Raw genomic sequence first — 19592 nt, 5'->3', positions numbered from 1 at the left:
GAGAATGTCAACCCAACCATCTGGCAAATAGCACTCTCCCTCTTTCGGCATCTGACCGGCCCCTGCAGAGAATCTGTGCATGCACCGGTCAGAAATCCCCCAGCGGCACATGCAGCTAATTGAAGAAAAAAAACTTTATTGTTTATTGTATGCACAGAACCTGGCTGCATACTCTGGCAGCCGGGGACAGCTGCAAAAATCGATAGCGTCCCTGTCATCTTGCACACTTCACTACAATAATACAATGGTGAGAAGCGGTATCTGCAGCACATGACATGCACAGATACCATTAAACTCCAAAGCGCAGCATTATACATCTACCCCATTGTGCATGTTTTGCGATGTCTAGGCATGTGCAGTCAGCTCAAAAACAGGAGATGCGACTCAGAATCAGTGCAAACACCTTTATGATTGATGGCTTCTGGACATGTACCATGTATGCACTACAGGTGGTGATAGGAATCAGGTACTGTAAGCACTAGCAGAGCCCAACCAACCTAAATGAACAGGTAAAACAATACATTTTATTGCCTGTTGTTAAATAGATGAGCAGAGACATATTTTTCTACGTACATGGGGATAAGTCCCGGTGAGGCAGTTTCTGACTTGCTTGCTGCCAGATTGCAGTTTTGGCTAGGGTAGGATGCACTGCAGTTAGAGCTGGGTCAGGCTTTGGGTCTTTAGTTCTGAGGATTGGGGGAGCAGACATGCAGCAGCAAGCAGGAATCGAGCAGGTGGATCAGGGACTGCTAACTTTTAAAGTAGTTGATTTGCACGCAGTTGTCATTGACTTTATAATATATAACAATAATGGATGAAAATACTGTAGATCAGGTGTCTAGGGATCCCAGTATAACAGAGCACTGATATAACTATACACACAGTTTTAGTATGAAATACCTACAATCAAAATCCCAACGGTTAAAATACCAACAACAATTGACCGACGGTCAAAATCCCGACAAGGTCAAAATACTGACATTTAAAATACCGACAAGGTCAAATACGACATTTAAAATGTCAACAAGTCAAAAAGTCGACACGAGTTTATCATTGTTTTTTGGTATGTCATGGACACATTGGTCAACATGGACACCGTATAAGTACCACGTCCCCTCACACAGCTCGCTGCGCTCATCATCCTTCAGGCACTATAATATTCCCCCTCTGGGTCCACTGGGATGATAAAGTATGAACAAGTCGGTTTCAATTAAAAAATCATGTTGACTTTGTGACCTGTCGACATATTAAATGCCGGGATTTTGACCTTGTCGGGATTTTGACCATCGGTCAATGGTTGTCGGGATTTTGATTGTCGGTAAATTGACCGCATCCCATACATACACTAGGAAGCAGTTATACAGTACATGCACTTTGTGGGATTTCACAATCACTACCAACGTCAACACTGGCATATCTGTTCCTCATTCTTTCAATTTCAGAAACTTCATTTGAGGCTTGTGGTGAAGTAGTATTGGCCCATGCAGTCTTGTCCTCTGCCGTCCTGCTGTGTAGACTGAAGCTCTCTGACTGTCTCATCTTTGCTTCATATGTCATCGCTGTTTGCTCACCACCCAGAGACAGGTCTTTCTCATGTATGCAGCACAGCAAGGCCTGCAGCTCATGTCGGAACTTTGGGCAGAGTCCTAAGTATATGATGGGATTGTAGAAGCTCGCTGACTTGGCAAGCAGGGTGGCCACCACACTGGTGAGAGCTGGTACATGGTAACCACAGGCTGACCACATAGATATTACAGCGTACGGAGACCATGCTAGCAGGAACGCTGTGCAGATAACAAAGGACACCTGAGGGATAAAGGCAGCAAACATAGCATGCATTAGTATTTGGCCAATAGTCTCTAGTAGTAGGCTTTGCTTAAGTCACAGGACCTTTTAAAATGTGTCAGTGAATAATGAATACACCTGTGCACTTGCTGGGTTACCTGCAAAATATGCACTGTGTGGGGTCCTGAGGACCGAGTTTCAGAACCAAGTAGACTGCACTTTCGGACGTAAAGGGCCCAAAGCATTTTTTTGCACCTGGGTCCACCACTCACTAGTTCCACCACTGATTTACAGCATTAAATATTTCATTGCTAAAAACCAATTATATTAGTGAACACGTCTCCAACGTCTCATTCTTGCTTAACAAGTAAGATATCAGTTGCTCTCTCTGCATCCACAATTTAGCAAGTCACAAACTGAAGTATCTTTAAAAGAGGGACAGACATTCATGTCTCACCTGAAATCAATGCAGTGGACGCTCTACATCAGCAGAACCCTCATGCAAAAAATAAGAATTTACTTACCGATAATTCTATTTCTCGGAGTCCGTAGTGGATGTTGGGGTTCCTGAAAGGACCATGGGGAATAGCGGCTCCGCAGGAGACAGGGCACAAAAAGTAAAGCTTTTCCAGATCAGGTGGTGTGCACTGGCTCCTCCCCCTATGACCCTCCTCCAGACTCCAGTTAGGTACTGTGCCCGGACGAGCGTACACAATAAGGGAGGATTTTGAATCCCGGGTAAGACTCATACCAGCCACACCAATCACACCGTACAACTTGTGATCTAAACCCAGTTAACAGTATGATAACAGAGGAGCCTCTGAAAGATGGCTCCCTAAACAATAACCCGAATTAGTTAACAATAACTATGTACAAGTATTGCAGATAATCCGCACTTGGGATGGGCGCCCAGCATCCACTACGGACTCCGAGAAATAGAATTATCGGTAAGTAAATTCTTATTTTCTCTATCGTCCTAGTGGATGCTGGGGTTCCTGAAAGGACCATGGGGATTATACCAAAGCTCCCAAACGGGCGGGAGAGTGCGGATGACTCTGCAGCACCGAATGAGAGAACTCCAGGTCCTCCTTTGCCAGGGTATCAAATTTGTAGAATTTTACAAACGTGTTCTCCCCTGACCACGTAGCTGCTCGGCAGAGTTGTAATGCCGAGACCCCTCGGGCAGCCGCCCAAGATGAGCCCACCTTCCTTGTGGAATGGGCCTTAACAGATTTAGGCTGTGGCAGGCCTGCCACAGAATGTGCAAGTTGAATTGTGTTACAAATCCAACGAGCAATCGACTGCTTAGAAGCAGGCGCACCCAACTTGTTGGGTGCATACAGTATAAACAGCGAGTCAGATTTTCTGACTCCAGCCGTCCTTGAAATGTATATTTTTAAAGCTCTGACAACGTCCAACAACTTGGAGTCCTCCAAGTCGCTTGTAGCCGCAGGCACTACAATAGGCTGGTTCAGGTGAAACGCTGATACCACCTTAGGGAGAAAATGCGGACGCGTCCGCAGCTCTGCCCTATCCGAATGGAAAATTAAATAAGGGCTTTTATAAGATAAAGCCGCCAGTTCAGATACTCTCCTGGCGGACGCCAGGGCCAGTAACATAGTCACTTTCCATGTGAGATATTTCAAATCCACATTTTTTAGTGGTTCAAACCAATGGGATTTGATGAAATCTAAAACTACATTTAGATCCCACGGTGCCACCGGAGGCACCACAGGAGGCTGTATATGCAGTACTCCTTTGACAAAAGTCTGGACCTCAGGAACTGAGGCCAATTCTTTTTGGAAGAATATTGACAGGGCCGAAATTTGAACCTTAATAGATCCCAATTTGAGACCCATAGACAATCCTGATTGCAGGAAATGTAGGAAACGACCCAGTTGAAATTCCTCCGTCGGAGCACTCCGATCCTCGCACCACGCAACATATTTCCGCCAAATGCGGTGATAATGCTTCGCGGTGACTTCCTTTCTTGCCTTAATCAAGGTAGGAATGACTTCTTCTGGAATGCCTTTCCCTTTTAGGATCTGGCGTTCAACCGCCATGCCGTCAAACGCAGCCGCGGTAAGTCTTGGAATAGACACGGTCCCTGCTGAAGCAGGTCCTGTCTTAGAGGTAGAGGCCACGGATCGTCCGTGACCATCTCTTGAAGTTCCGGGTACCAAGACCGTCTTGGCCAATCCGGAGCCACTAGTATCGTTCTTACTCCGCTTTGCCTTATGATTCTCAATACCTTTGGTATGAGAGGCAGAGGAGGAAACACATACACCGACTGGTACACCCAAGGTGTTACCAGCGCGTCCACAGCTATTGCCTGCGGATCTCTTGACCTGGCGCAATACCTGTCCAGTTTTTTGTTGAGGCGAGACGCCATCATGTCCACCATTGGTCTTTCCCAACGGTTTATTAGCATGTGGAAAACTTCTGGATGAAGTCCCCACTCTCCCGGGTGAAGATCGTGTCTGCTGAGGAAGTCTGCTTCCCAGTTGTCCACTCCCGGGATGAACACTGCTGACAGTGCTATCACGTGATTCTCCGCCCAGCGAAGGATCCTGGCAGCTTCTGCCATTGCACTCCTGCTTCTTGTGCCGCCCTGTCTGTTTACATGGGCGACTGCCGTGATGTTGTCCGACTGGATCAACACCGGTCTTCCTTGAAGCAGAGGTTCCGCCTGGCTTAGAGCATTGTAGATTGCTCTTAGTTCCAGAATGTTTATGTGAAGAGACTTTTCCAGGCTCGACCACACTCCCTGGAAGTTTCTTCCTTGTGTGACTGCTCCCCAGCCTCTCAGGCTGGCGTCCGTGGTCACCAGGATCCAATCCTGTATGCCGAATCTGCGGCCCTCCAATAGATGAGCCCTCTGCAACCACCACAGAAGAGATACCCTTGTCCTTGGAGACAGGGTTATCCGCAGGTGCATCTGAAGATGCGTGCATTGATGTACAGACACCTTTCCTGGTTTTAGGAGATTCCTGACCAGGTCGGATAACTCCTTGGCTTTTTCCTCGGGAAGAAAAACCTTTTTCTGAACCGTGTCCAGAATCATCCCTAGGAACAGCAGACGAGTTGTCGGCATTAATTGGGATTTTGGAATATTCAGAATCCATCCGTGCTGCTTTAGCACCTCTTGAGATATTGCTAATCCCATCTCTAGCTGTTCTCTGGACCTTGCCCTTATTAGGAGATCGTCCAAGTATGGGATAATTAATACGCCTTTTCTTCGAAGAAGAATCATCATCTCGGCCATTACCTTTGTAAAGACCCGAGGTGCCGTGGACAAACCAAACGGCAGCGTCTGAAACTGATAGTGACAGTTTTGTACAACGAACCTGAGGTACCCCTGGTGTGCGGGGTAAATTGGAACGTGGAGATACGCATCCTTGATGTCCAAGGATACCATAAAGTCCCCTTCTTCCAGGTTCGCTATCACTGCTCTGAGTGACTCCATCTTGAACTTGAACTTCTTTATGTACAGGTTCAAGGACTTCAGATTTAGAATAGGCCTTACCGAGCCATCCGGCTTCGGTACCACAAATAGAGTGGAATAATACCCCTTCCCTTGTTGTAGAAGAGGTACCTTGACTATCACCTGCTGAGAGTACAGCTTGTGAATGGCTTCCAAAACCGTCTCCCTTTCGGAAGGGGACGTTGGTAAAGCCGACTTCAGGAAACGGCGAGGTGGATCTGTCTCTAATTCCAACCTGTACCCCTGAGATATTATCTGCAGGATCCAGGGATCTACCTGCGAGTGAGCCCACTACGCGCTGTAATTTTTGAGACGACCTCCCACCGTCCCCGAGTCCGCTTGAGAAGCCCCAGCGTCATGCTGAGGCTTTTGTAGAAGCCGGGGAGGGCTTCTGTTCCTGGGAAGGAGCTGCCTGTTGCTGTTTCTTCCCTCGACCTCTGCCTCGTGGCAGATATGAATAGCCCTTTGCTCTCTTATTTTTAAAGGAACGAAAGGGCTGCGGTTGAAAAGTCGGTGCCTTTTTCTGTTGGGGAGTGACTTGAGGTAGAAAGGTGGATTTCCCGGCTGTAGCCGTGGCCACCAAATCTGATAGACCGACTCCAAATAACTCCTCCCCTTTATACGGCAAAACTTCCATATGCCGTTTTGAATCCGCATCGCCTGTCCACTGTCGCGTCCATAAAGCTCTTCTGGCCGAAATGGACAGAGCACTTACCCGTGATGCCAGTGTGCAGATATCCCTCTGTGCATCACGCATATAAAGAAATGCATCCTTTATTTGTTCTAACGACAGTAAAATATTGTCCCTGTCCAGGGTATCAATATTTTCAATCAGGGACTCTGACCAAACTACCCCAGCACTGCACATCCAGGCAGTCGCTATAGCTGGTCGTAGTATAACACCTGCATGTGTGTATATACTTTTTTGGATATTTTCCATCCTCCTATCTGATGGATCTTTAAGTGCGGCCGTCTCAGGAGAAGGTAACGCCACTTGTTTTGATAAGCGTGTTAGCGCCTTGTCCACCCTAGGAGGTGTTTCCCAGCGCTCCCTAACCTCTGGCGGGAAAGGGTATAATGCCAATAATTTCTTTGAAATTATCAGCTTTTTATCAGGGGCAACCCACGCTTCATCACACACGTCATTTAATTCTTCTGATTCAGGAAAAACTATAGGTAGTTTTTTCACACCCCACATAATACCCTGTTTAGTGGTACCTGTAGTATCAGCTAAATGTAACGCCTCCTTCATTGCCAAAATCATATAACGTGTGGCCCTACTGGAAAATACGGTTGATTCGTAACCGTCACCACTGGAATCAGTGCCTGTGTCTGGGTCTGTGTCGACCGACTGAGGCAAAGGGCGTTTTACAGCCCCTGACGGTGTTTGAGGCGCCTGGACAGGCACTAATTGATTGTCCGGCCGCCTCATGTCGTCAAACGACTGCTTTAGCGTGTTGACACTATCCCGTAATTCCATAAATAAAGGCATCCATTCTGGTGTCGACCCCCTAGGAGGTGACATCCCCATATTTGGCAATTGCTCCGCCTCCACACCAATATCGTCCTCATACATGTCGACACACACGTACCGACACACAGCAGACACACCGGGAATGCTCTAAACGAAGACAGGACCCACTAGCCCTTTGGGGAGACAGAGGGAGAGTCTGCCAGCACACACCAAAAAGCGCTATATATGACAGGGATAGCCTTATAATAAGTGCTCCCTTATAGCTGCTTTATATATATCAAGATATTGCCATTAAATTTGCCCCCCCTCTCTGTTTTACCCTGTTTCTGTAGTGCAGTGCAGGGGAGAGACCTGGGAGCCGTCCTGACCAGCGGAGCTGTGAGAGGAAATGGCGCCGTGTGCTGAGGAGATAGGCCCCGCCCCTTTTTCGGCGGGCTCGTCTCCCGCTATTTTGTGAATACAGGCAGGGGTTAAATATCTCCATATAGCCTCTGGGGGCTATATGTGAGGTATTTTTAGCCTTTATATAGGTTTACATTTGCCTCCCAGGGCGCCCCCCCCCCCAGCGCCCTGCACCCTCAGTGACTGCGTGTGAAGTGTGCTGAGAGGAAAATGGCGCACAGCTGCAGTGCTGTGCGCTACCTTTAGAAGACTGCAGGAGTCTTCAGCCGCCGATTCTGGACCTCTTCTTACTTCAGCATCTGCAAGGGGGCCGGCGGCGCGGCTCCGGTGACCATCCAGGCTGTACCTGTGATCGTCCCTCTGGAGCTGATGTCCAGTAGCCAAGAAGCCAATCCATCCTGCACGCAGGTGAGTTCACTTCTTCTCCCCTCTGTCCCTCGTTGCAGTGATCCTGTTGCCAGCAGGAATCACTGTAAAATAAAAAACCTAAGCTAAACTTTCTCTAAGCAGCTCTTTATGAGAGCCACCTAGAATTGCACCCTTCTCGGCCGGGCACAAAAATCTAACTGGAGTCTGGAGGAGGGTCATAGGGGGAGGAGCCAGTGCACACCACCTGATCTGGAAAAGCTTTACTTTTTGTGCCCTGTCTCCTGCGGAGCCGCTATTCCCCATGGTCCTTTCAGGAACCCCAGCATCCACTAGGACGATAGAGAAATACTGTGATGCAATTACACTGTTAAATATAGGACCAGCTCAGTACAAACATGCATATACTCTCCCTGACCCTCTGATGATTGAAATACTCAGCCAAACTCAAGTTAATGGCCCTGTAGGTTTTAGGTACTCCCAGAGCCGGATTTAGGGTCACATTGGCCTGGAGCTAAAAACATTGAAGGAGCTGTGATCCATGTGGGTGGGTGTATACACCTCCTACACCATAGGTTCTCAAACTCGGTCCTCAGGACCCCACACAGTGCATGTTTTGCATGTTGCTGGCAGGCCGCTACTCACTGCATCACGGGTCGCAGCGGCTGCGTGACGTCAACCGCGGCCCGCCCCCCTCAAGGTCTGGGCATGCCTCCGTGGTCCAGACCGCGCCTCGCCAATGGCGTTCTAATGTGGTTGGCACACCCCTTCCCGCCTCGCGAGCGCCTCTGCCTATCAATCAGGCAGAAGCGATCGCAGCCCAGAGATGCTTTTAGCATTTCACTGGGCTCCCGGGGTGGGCATGCGCACGCCACATATAGATTCAGACTGCGATTGCTGCCGATGCAGCAATCCAGTCTGAATTAGGGCCATAGTTGTACAAACCATAGATTAATTTTTTACCACTGTTGCTTATTTTACTTTACCGGGCAACGAAAGCCGACAGCCTTGATGAGCCACTTAAATGGCATTTTCAGTAGAGATGAGCGGGTTCGGATTTACTCGGTTCTTTATGCCAGAATTATCGCCATTTCTTATTTTCTGGAATTTTTTTATTGGCTAACCAAAACACGTGACGTCCGATAGCCAATAAGGAGATTCGGGTAAATCAGAGTAAAACCGAACCCGCTCATCTCTAATTTTAAGTGAAATATGTAGATCTGCTGTTGCTATTTAATTTTGTAACTCATTTACTGTTCCAAATAACAGAAAGAAAACGTTATATCTCCAACATTCTATTGAGCTTAATCTACAAGTTTTACCAAACGAAGGTTTATCCTGCTAATTGCTCAGACTGGCAGTTTCTACTATTTAAGGTTACAAGGCATTTAAATTACTTTTTGTACATGTCCCCCTAAAGAGCAGTTTGTAAAATACAAACCTGTTTCTGGCTCAACTGCAAATGTGTCTTATTCTAAAAATAAAGGAAGATTTACTTTTTCCTAATTATTAAGTGTCTACACCAGATCATTGTAGTACCCGGGTGATGCCTCTTTCCATGGTGAGTTGACGTTGACTGCAGTCTCCTCCATGGGAGTTTCTGTGACTTTTGTGAACAGACCGGATGATTGATATATAGCAGAAGACCATGATGGTCACTGGAATGAAGAAACCCCAAATGAAGACACCAATAACATAACATTTGTATGGTGTGGAGCTTCTAGCCAGAGACCAGTCTATTTCACAAGTACCGTACTTGCGTTCTGCAAGGAGAATCACATAATAGATTAGACAAACTGTGATCAATGTCTAATGTGTTTGAGGTCAATTCAGTTACAAGCGATGTGCCACCAAGCATGGCAGTGATGCTTCTCTGTACCCATATCAGCTAGGCAGTGGCGTAAGTTTGTCCCAGTTGCCAGGAGGCAATACAAATATTGGTGCCCCCCCACCCATATATAAATAAATATATGTATGTAGGTGTATATATATATATATACACGTATATACATATTAGAGTTGAGCGGGTTCGGATCTTAACCCCCCCCCCGAACTTCATGATATGCACTAAATGGATGGGGTAATAATACCATTGCTTCAGAATGTTTTCTAATATATGTGGATTGAGCCCTAGCCAGTGTTTTGATTTAGTATCCATTGAGGAGAACTTTTGTGGCTTACATTTTCCAACAAATCAAATGCATATGGATTTTTAATGTGATGTGTGGCAATTATCCATCTTTTTATAAATTTGTAATAAATTGTTAGATTTTATTTATTGTGAAATGTCCTCTTTAATCTTTGGAACAACTGCCGGCGCCAGTATCCTATCTTTCTCCGGTGCTGTTAGGGGTGCTGTCCTGTCACTGTGGTGTCCTGTGCTGTTAGGGGTGCTGCAGCTGTGCATGGGTGTTGCTGTCCTGTCACTGTGCTGTACAGGGGCACTGTCCTGTATGCTGTACAAAGTACAGGGGTGTTGTAAAGGTACACTGTCCCTGTCCTGTATGCTGTAAAATTACAGGGGTGCTGTGAAAATAAATGTACACTGGCCCTGTCTTGTATACTGTAAAAATACAGGGGTGCTGTGAAAATAAATGTACACTGGCCCAGTCCTGTATGCTGTAATAACAGGGGTGCTGTGAAAATAAATGTACACTGGCCCTGTCTTGTATACTGTAAATTACAGGGGTGCTGTGAAAATAAATGTACACTGGCCCTGTCTTGTATGCTGTAATAACAGGGGTGCTGTGAAAATAAATGTACACTGGCCCTGTCCTGTATGCTGTAATAACAGGGGTGCTGTGAAAATAAATGTACACTGGCCCTGTCTTGTATACTGTAAATTACAGGGGTGCTGTGAAAATAAATGTACACTGACCCTGTCTTGTATACTGTAAATTGCAGGGGTGCTGTGAAAATAAATGTACACTGGCCCTGTCTTGTATGCTGTAAAACTACAGGGGTGCTGTGAAAATAAATGTACACTGGCCCTGTCTTGTATGTTGTAAAAATACAGGGGTGGTGTGAAAATAAAGGGGCACTGTTGTGTGCTGTAATAATAAGGGGGTGCTGTCCTGTGAAATGGAGAACAAAGATTTGGAGGAAACAATAATGAAAGATCAGGAACCACTTCCAGTTTCTAGTACTAATGCTGAAGCTGCTGCTGCTGCCATCAGTCATGACATTGATGATGCAATTCTATCAACGTCATCTGCTAAGGCCGATGCCCAATATCATAGAGGGCATGTAAAATCCAAGAAGCAAAAATGAATAACAAAAAAAAGAAATTATCTGATAAGAAACGTAAAGTTGGCAATATGCCATTCACAACACAAAGGCTAAGGCCTTGGCCTATGTTCATGACTGGTGGTTCAGCTTCCCATGAAGATGGAAGCCCTCCTCCTCCTTGAATCATTTTAAAAATAAAGCTTATTAAAGCACAGGAAAAAAACAAATGTGCATTCAGAGATATCACAAATCCCAAAGGAGAGTCCAAGTGTGCCCGCGGTTGCGATGTCTAGGCCTGACCTTCCCAAAATTGTGTGAGAAGAGGAGGCTCCTACCACCATTTGCACACCCCCTGCAAGTGCTGGGAGGAGCACTGCCAGTCCAGTTGCTGATATTGAGATGTCACTGTAGAAGTACACCAGGATGAGCAGGATATTGGTACAGTTGGCGCTGAGGAGGAAGTTGACAATGAGAATTCTGATGGGGATGTGGTGTGTTTGAATAAGGCACCAGTGGAGACAGTTCTTGGCCATGGGATGAAAAAGCCCATCATCATGCCTGGGCAAAATATCAGGATGAGGATGTAAACACTGAAGGGGGTGAGGAATCGGAGGATGAGGACGACATCTTGCCTCTGTAGAGCCAGTTTGTGCAAGGAGAGATTAATTGCTTCTTTTTTGGTGGGGGCCCAAACAAACCAATCATTTCAGCCACAGTCGTATGGCAGACCCTATCGCTAAAATTACTGGGGTGTTGCCCTATATCCGGTGTTGCCCCTCTGCCATATCAGTCCAGGGGTGCTGTTACCTGTCTGCTGTGCAATTCTCCAGGGGTGCTGCCTATGCTTTATAAATCCAGGGGTGTTGCCTATCTGCTGTATAAATCCAGAGGCGCTGCCGTATAATTACAGGGATGCTGCTGTACTTGATCCTAGGTTTAAATTAAAGCCTAGAGCAGAATATGAAACAAGCTTCAACATAACAACCAGATATGTGAAAACATAGCTGCAAAGGTGGAATTGGAAATTGCAATTTTGACTAAGTTTTTTCCGATAAAGTAAGGAGAGACCACATTTGTGGCCAAAGTCAATCAGACTCAGAAGAGACAGAATCATAATCCAGCGGAACGTGACATGGCAACATCTCTTATTTCATTTTCTCTGGCAGCTGCCGGAGAAAACTAGATTTTCCAAACACACCTATGTCTATATGTCTGCCATATAATTTCAGGGGTGCCCTGTCTGAACCCGCTCATCTCTAGTAGATATATCTTCTAGTGTGCACTGTGTACCCAGAATTAGAGAGGGGTTCTTCTCAATTAATTCATGTGAGGGACTCAAATGAATGGCTCCAATTAGTCAACCTTACTTTTGATTTTATTATTAATGTTCCACATTTTAGGATTATTTACAAAATGCGCATTTGTTGAACAGGGTTCTTTTCCTTTATTTTGTAAATGTTGTCTCCTTAATAATTGTACAACATAAGGGCTACGTAGTGTTATCACAAGACCTTGCGGTGTTAGAAGAACAGGATTTCATTGATCTTGTATTGCATCAGACTTCCATTGCACTGCAGCACTAGATGGGCCAGGAGCTCCTGTGAGGCACAAACAGTTACTGAATAAGGGCCCAGTATGGAGTCTCATGGTGGCTTGCATTCAGGAAGATATCTGGCTTGAACGCGATAGGCATTTTGCCTCTTTTCAACCTCAATTACTAGGTTACTATGCTGTTGGCACAGAGGTTAGCATTGCTTCCTCCCACAGTCCTACTTGTAATATGAAATGAGTTTCAACTAGATTGGTAAGCTCCACTAGGGCAGGGGCTGAATAACAAAAAATGTACTGCACAGTCCAGCTTAGTACTGTACTGAACCCACTTGAACTCAACTTGCCCGATCCGGGCCTGCTGTGGGGGCTTACGAGGGGCTGCTAAAACATCTAAGGGGATGCTTTATTTAAAAATAAAATATGAATAAACTAAACAAGACACACAGGTATGCTCACATGCGTGTAACTGGGAGCTGTGAAAAATGAAAATAAGGCATCTGCCACAAAATATGTAAATAAAAAAGCAATAAAAAAATTGAAAAAAAGAAACCCACAAGTTTTTCACAAAATAAGTATCCAGACTCCGTGGAGGGAAAATATCTAATCTTGATGCTGTGGTTTATTTGCATCCCAGCATTAAATCCGCGATTATCCTACTCCCTGAAAATGGATAAGGGGGTATAAATCGGAGGCTTTGGAGTTTTTCAGTTTGTACAGTAATGTGGTAATTATATATTTGCTTGGTTAAAGTCCTTTCTGTTCCACACCAATATAGGAGTGAAGGTGAAACCTGTGTGTTGTCCCTCTCTAATTTTTAAACACCTTCTTGACATTGTCCTCTTCCTCTTGCCTCTTCTCATAATGTGAAAAGTCATCAAATATGGAGGTGGTATGTTTGTATCTAGCTATGATTCGGAGAACTTGGCAAGTTTTTTCCAGGGGGACCACCTGTCACTGAAATTATGGTTTTATTAAATTGTGCATGTCCTGTTTAAACAACATAATGGTGGGAGGGAGGCCCAAGGACAATTCCATCTTGCACCTCTTTTTTTCTTTGCATTATGTGCTCTTTGGGGCCTAGTTTTTAAAAATGCCATCCTGTCTGCAACTGCAGTGCCACTCCTAGATGGGCAACGTGTTTGTGCCACCCACTTGTGTTGCTTAGCTTAGTCATAACTGCTACCTCAGCGCAACCTTTTGGCCTAAAAACAATATTGTGAGGTGTTCAGAATAGACTGGAAATGAGTGGAAATGAATGTTATTGAAGTTAATAATACTGTGATTTGGGCTGTCTTTATGTTTTTTTCCAAAAAATCCAGATCCAAAACCAAAACCCGAAAGGGTGGTTTTGGCAAAACCAATCCAGATCCAAAACACGAACGGAGATCCAGATCCAAAACACAAAACCCGAAAAGTGTCCGGTGCACATCTCTATATATATGTGTGTGTATTTGGAGTTTTCTGGGGAAAAAAAATGTATGTATCTATATATTTTTTTTTCCATTGTTCTTTATTTTAAATCACACATTTCTTAGCTGTGATACCCAGGATTGGAACCCATGACCTGTTACACTGAATACAGACACCTTACTAATTGAGCTAATTCCTCCTGCATAGCTAGCCTGCAGATTCCAATTATATGAAGCTACTTAGAATTGTCAGTTCAAAATCATTGCAATTAGGCAGAACTATGTGTGCAGCCACACACTACATACTGTAGATCTGCTCAGTCACTCACAATGCTGAGTATTTATCTGACAATTATTTTATAAGTCAGGATTAGAACCCACAACCTATACACTGGGAACAGGCACCTTACTGACGGAGCTATTTGCTCCTGTATAGGAAACATCTAGTTAGAATTCTCATGCTCCATATATAGGAGCAATTAGTTTCATCATTAAGGTGGTTGCTTCCAGTGTAGTAGGTTGTGGGTTCTAATCCTGGGTATGACACTTGTGAAATGTGTATCTAGAATAAAGAGGGTGTGACTCTGTTGTCTCCCACAGGTACGCCTCTGCAGCTAGTAACTCCAACATTGCAAGGTTTCCTTTGCATCTCTATAGGGATAGAGAGCTGGGATGGCATGGACGCGATGTACCATTATGGAACAGCACATTGTGTGTACCGCCCGTATTTGAATTGCCTCTTATATGAGCATTCATAATATATCTATTGTATATGTGTTTTGAGAAGTGTATTATATAGTAACTAGGGGGCAGATTTATTAAGCTCGGTGAAGTGATAAAGTAGAAGGTGATAAAGGACCAGCCAGTCAGCTCCTAACTGTCATTTTTCAAACCCAGCCTGTGACATGGCAGTAAGGATCTGATTGGCTGGTCCTTTATCACCTTCCACTTTATCACTTCACCGAACTTAATAAATCTGCCACTAGGTATCTTATGTCCGTGATGTGCTCAATAATGTAAGCCCCACTACATTAATATTTTTTTGTCAATCAAACCCAGGACCTTTACCTGTGAAGCTGCCCCAGCCCATAACCGGAGATCCAGCCCAGAAAATAGCAGAGATCCAGATGACAACGATAACCACTGAGACGCCGTGCTTATTCACTTGGTGAGCTGAGGAAAGGGCATACTACACACATCAAGAATAGTATGAGGGTTATCATCAGCTGAACATCTAAAAAACAAAATGTCAATACTAATGTCTTCAAGGATACACTTGGAATTTTTTATGCAAGCTTAAAACTATCTCATACATCCAACAGTAAGTTCTTAATAATGATTACCTAATACCCACCATCACTGGTAAAGTGTTAGGTTAGCCATTAAAAAACTGAGCTCTATCATCAAATATAAAAGTGCTTTTATTAGGTTTATAATTCTACTATAACTAAGAAATGTACCATTTTTAATTACAGGCTAGCTTTTTTTAATCTATTGGGGCAGACTAGGGGCTGCCAAACTATTTCCCATTAATGTATCCACCTTACCAGACACCGGAGGAACACTTAGACCGCACACCATGTACCCACTATAGATAAGCTAGTGGCAACAACAAACACCAAAGAGCACGGACACGTTTAACACTTTCTGCTGGAAACTATTCCATATTGATTGCTTAAAGACAATTTGAAAGCCCAGAACTGGGACAGGTTGGAAGTAAAGAGAGACACAGGCATAAAGGGGTCTATACTAAGTTTTGGAGAGAGATAAAGTGGACGGAGATAAAGTACTAGCCAATCAGCTCCTAATTGCCACGTCACAGGATGTACAGACAGAGAGGGGGGGGGGTGCAAATCCCACCCCTACATTTCCCTTCAGCACACTAAAAATGATCTGTAACCATACCTGAACCTATCTGGTAATAGAAATTCAGAGAATTAGTTTACACATGTTTGCAAACACATGTTTAAGCTGCTGAGCCACTTTCAAGGCTTCTCCGATGTCAGCAGTCCTAACACTACATGATGTAATTTGTCACAGTAGGCCTCATGATAAAGGCTTGTAGTGCCAATGGGAGATCCTGGGGGTGGCTCCTGGGTAAGTTAGCTCTCTGTCTGGATGTGTTTTAGTAATAGCCTTTATCATGAGGCCTACTGTTACAAATTACATGGCCCTATGTGGGCACTGCTATCATGTATAGTTAGGACTGCTGACATCGGAGAAGCCTTGAAAGTGGATCAGCAGCTTAAACATGTGCTTGCAAACATGTATAAACTAATTCTCTGAATTTCTGTTACCAGATAGGTTCGGGTATGTTTACAGATCATTTTTAGTGTGCTGAAGGGAAATGTAGGAGAGGGATTTGCAACCCCCCCACCCCACCCCTTTCTGTCTGTTTGTCTGTGTCCCCTCCCCCTTTCCAGCACCTGGTACATAATTATTTCCAGGAATGACCGAGCAACTACCAATGTTTGTCTGCTTACGTCACAGGATGAGTTTGAAAAATGACAGGAGCTGGTTGGTTGATACTTTATCTCCGTCCACTTTATATCTCTCCAAGGATTAGTACATTGACCCCTTAGGTGCCAAAAAGAGACAGTTGGAAAGTATGTAGTGCAGCAAAGGGTAATACAGTGGCACTACATGACTAATTAATAATAATAATGGAGTAAGCCACATGATACTGACAGCAAAAGTGTTACTAACATACCTTGATGTGGCAGGCATCCCTTGACATAACGAAGAAGGCTGATTACTGTAAGAGTGTTAATACTAATCAGGCCAAAGAGGAGGATCAGAAAGCCATCAACCTAATAAAGTGGGAATCATAATCAGGGCAGATTATACAGGATTAAAACAAGAGGATAAAAATAGTTCACAGGAACAAAGTAAAGGGACCAGTGCTCCTTATATACAAATTGCCAGCTCAATGGAGTAAATTCCAGGGCTGTGTCCCCACCAACCTTTATTCATTGATGTGTCTTTAAGGATACGTTTAATGACAATATATCAACTTTTAGTTTTATGCATTGGTCTTCATTTAAAACGATTATTACAAGAAGGCCCCTAAATCAAAGTAAAAAATAAAAAGTAATTAAAGTATTAGGTCACTTACGTTGCATGTCCAGAGAGAAGTGACCAAGAAGTCATTTCCTAATCCATGGAACAGTTCCACAATTCCACGAGAGTAGCCAAAAATAGAGATTCCAGCATCCGAAACAGCAAGGTTAAACGTCAGCAGATCCTGGGAATCCAACGGCCGCCTGCGTCTACACAAAAGGCAGATTACTGCTCCGTTCCCCAGCCATGAAAGCCAGCCTGCAGATATCAAAAGCAATAGCTGACACATTATCATTATACACAGCTGGCCTGGTCTTTATTCTATGTTTATCCCAGTCTATGAGGTTATCGGATTTATTTACACTGTTCATAGGTCACACATCAATAATCCCAAAACTGACCACCACACCTGAATGATTTATTGTCCAGTGACCTGGATCTAAATTATCAATTATATTCTTGGGACTGAAAACATGATCAGTTATGGAACAAGTAAATATTTTACATTGCATCTCTAATGCTAGATCTTCCCAATCTACCCTTACCCAGGAGCATGAGGTATACACCTATCACAGTCTTCCCATCATCAGAGGTCCTGGCATCAGTGGAACCATTGAGCTGTAAGTAGGTGCTATCTGTCAGGGCAATATCCAAGATCTTTCCTTGTCCATCCATGGCAGTTCTTGTAGCTGTGAGTCAAATTCAAGGAAAGCAACAGGTAGAATTTGTCTGCAGGTGGTGAAGAGCTGTGGCCTTCTTTCCAAACTTGGTTTGTCTTAGTTTAGTGATCTTACTTCCAGGGTTGCTGATCTTCGAAAGCTTTCAAAGTCTAATGCCAGTCTGTTAAGATGAAGATTCAACCCTGCCATAATGACACAGTGACCCCGCCTCTCATCTGAAATTACATCATAAACCAAACTTTAATCTTCTGAAAGCTTCTACCCAATTGTTTCTCAGTGTGGAAGATAATCTTATTGTGTCTGAAATACACAACCTGCCAAGGGAAAGTAATCTTCTATAGGGAAAGTAGTTCTATACAGGCAAGACCTCCCAACATGACTGGCAGGGGTGCTTGGGGACCAGAGCTAGCAAATACTGCTCTGTGGCCCAAGTTATACTGAAGGGGTGACTTGTTCTATCTGTCAAAAAGCTGTATTATTTAAAGCAAATATAGGACACTTCTAAACCTGATGGATGCTTGGTTTAAAACTCATTCCTAGCACCAAGTATTTCACTAGTTTCATAATGATGTAGAATATATTTAGATTACAATGGTCAACATGTTTTTTTTCACAAGAAAACTGAATAGCAACTCTAGTGCAATTTTAAATTCTGAATTTAAATATGTGATCAGAATTTTTCCATCAGGCATAGTGTGTTAGTGAGTTACTTTCTTTTTTCATATTTTAGTGTTCTTTATGGCATGTCATTAGTGGTGAAAGTGTGGGGGTAGGGTGTGGTATGGCATACCATTAAGAAATATGTTGCCGGTATGCCATACCGCGCGCCCCCCGTCCCGCTGTCATTTTTTTTTTAAATCCAGCGCGTCCGCCAAATTGAAGTTCCCTGCTGCAGTGCAGGGTTAAAGCTAGCTGTCTGCTGCAGCCTCTGCCTCCCCATGATTGGCTCTTGCACACACGTGACAGTGCAGGAGCCTAGCAGCAGCAGCAGCTGCAACCACCTCACGGATGACGATGCCAGCCACCGGTAACCTCACTTTGACTGATGCACACTCTCTTCCTCCATTGGACTGTGCTGGTCCGCAGGTAAGTTGGTGCTCTGTACTGTGTATGGCGCATGCAGCGGTGCTGGCAGCCTGGGGCAGGTTGCTGGTGTGTGTGTGTGTGTGTGTGTGTGTGTGTGTGTGTGTGTGTGTGTGTGTGTGTGTGTGTGTGTGTGTGGGGGGGGGGGGTAGGGGAGTGGTGGTAACTTAACTTTTATAAATGATTGCAGCAGCTTACATTTGTTAGGAGAGAGAGGAAGGTGGGTGGTTAAGTATGCATATGTGGGGGTGGAGGGGTGGGTTCTACAAAAGATGACTGCAGCCCATATTTGCTGGAATGGGGGTGCCGGAGGTGTTTGTGGTGGTGGGGTCTATAATAAATTATTGCAACAGACAATATTTGCCTGGGAGTGGAGGGGGCTATAATGATTGCAGCAGCCTATATTTCCTGTAGTGCATATATGTGTGGGGGGCATATATACTGTGTATATATATATATATATATATATACACACACACACACACACACACGTACGTATGTATAAGTATATATATATATGTGTGTGCAGTATCCTACTGGGGCATGAAGGGTGGGAAAATGCAGTAGTAGGGGCCCATGCTTATTGGTGTGGTCAGTCACCACAGAGATTTTGACTAGCTTTTAGAGAGTGCATGGTCTGTGCCCCTTGATAAATATTTATAGTAAATACTGCTAGGGCATGCATGATAACAGCAATGCTCTGTAGTGAATACACCATAGCCCTATGCAGTATAGACATATGTATAACTCAAGTGCATAGTCTAGAGCAGTGGTTCTCAAACTCGGTCCTCAGGACCCCACACAGTGCATGTTTTGGAGGTAACCCAGCAGGTGCACAGGTGTATTAATTACTCACTGACACATTGTAAAAGGACCGCAGGTGGAGCTAATTATGTTACTTGTGATTCTGTGAGGAGACCTGCAAAACATGCACCGTGTGGGGTCCTGAGGACCAAGTTTGAGAACCTGTGGTCTAGAGCTTAATCTCTAGAGAAGGTGGGGCCCACTGGGAGTTCCCCCCCCTGTGGGCCAGTGAGGGAGGAGGCGTACCATTAAGACACAGGTGACAC

The 19592-nt window shown here is 44.6% G+C and overlaps 1 protein-coding gene across 1 annotated transcript; it reads right to left on the bottom strand.

The window, feature by feature from the left end:
- Positions 1 to 373: 373 nt before the first annotated feature.
- On the bottom strand, positions 374 to 17654 carry LOC134979980 (opsin-5-like). Its single transcript, XM_063946581.1, has 6 exons — positions 17305 to 17654; positions 16815 to 17017; positions 16410 to 16509; positions 14768 to 14872; positions 9051 to 9274; positions 374 to 1806 (listed from the first exon to the last, which is right to left on the bottom strand). Exons 1-6 carry the CDS (start codon positions 17432 to 17434, stop codon positions 1357 to 1359), a joined length of 1212 nt encoding a protein of 403 aa, XP_063802651.1. The 5' UTR covers positions 17435 to 17654; the 3' UTR covers positions 374 to 1356.
- Positions 17655 to 19592: the final 1938 nt, after the last annotated feature.

This window comes from Pseudophryne corroboree, chromosome 12 (genome assembly GCF_028390025.1).
Source record: "Pseudophryne corroboree isolate aPseCor3 chromosome 12, aPseCor3.hap2, whole genome shotgun sequence".
Lineage (NCBI taxonomy): Eukaryota > Metazoa > Chordata > Amphibia > Anura > Myobatrachidae > Pseudophryne > Pseudophryne corroboree.
This window is presented reverse-complemented; position numbering and strand designations above follow the sequence as displayed.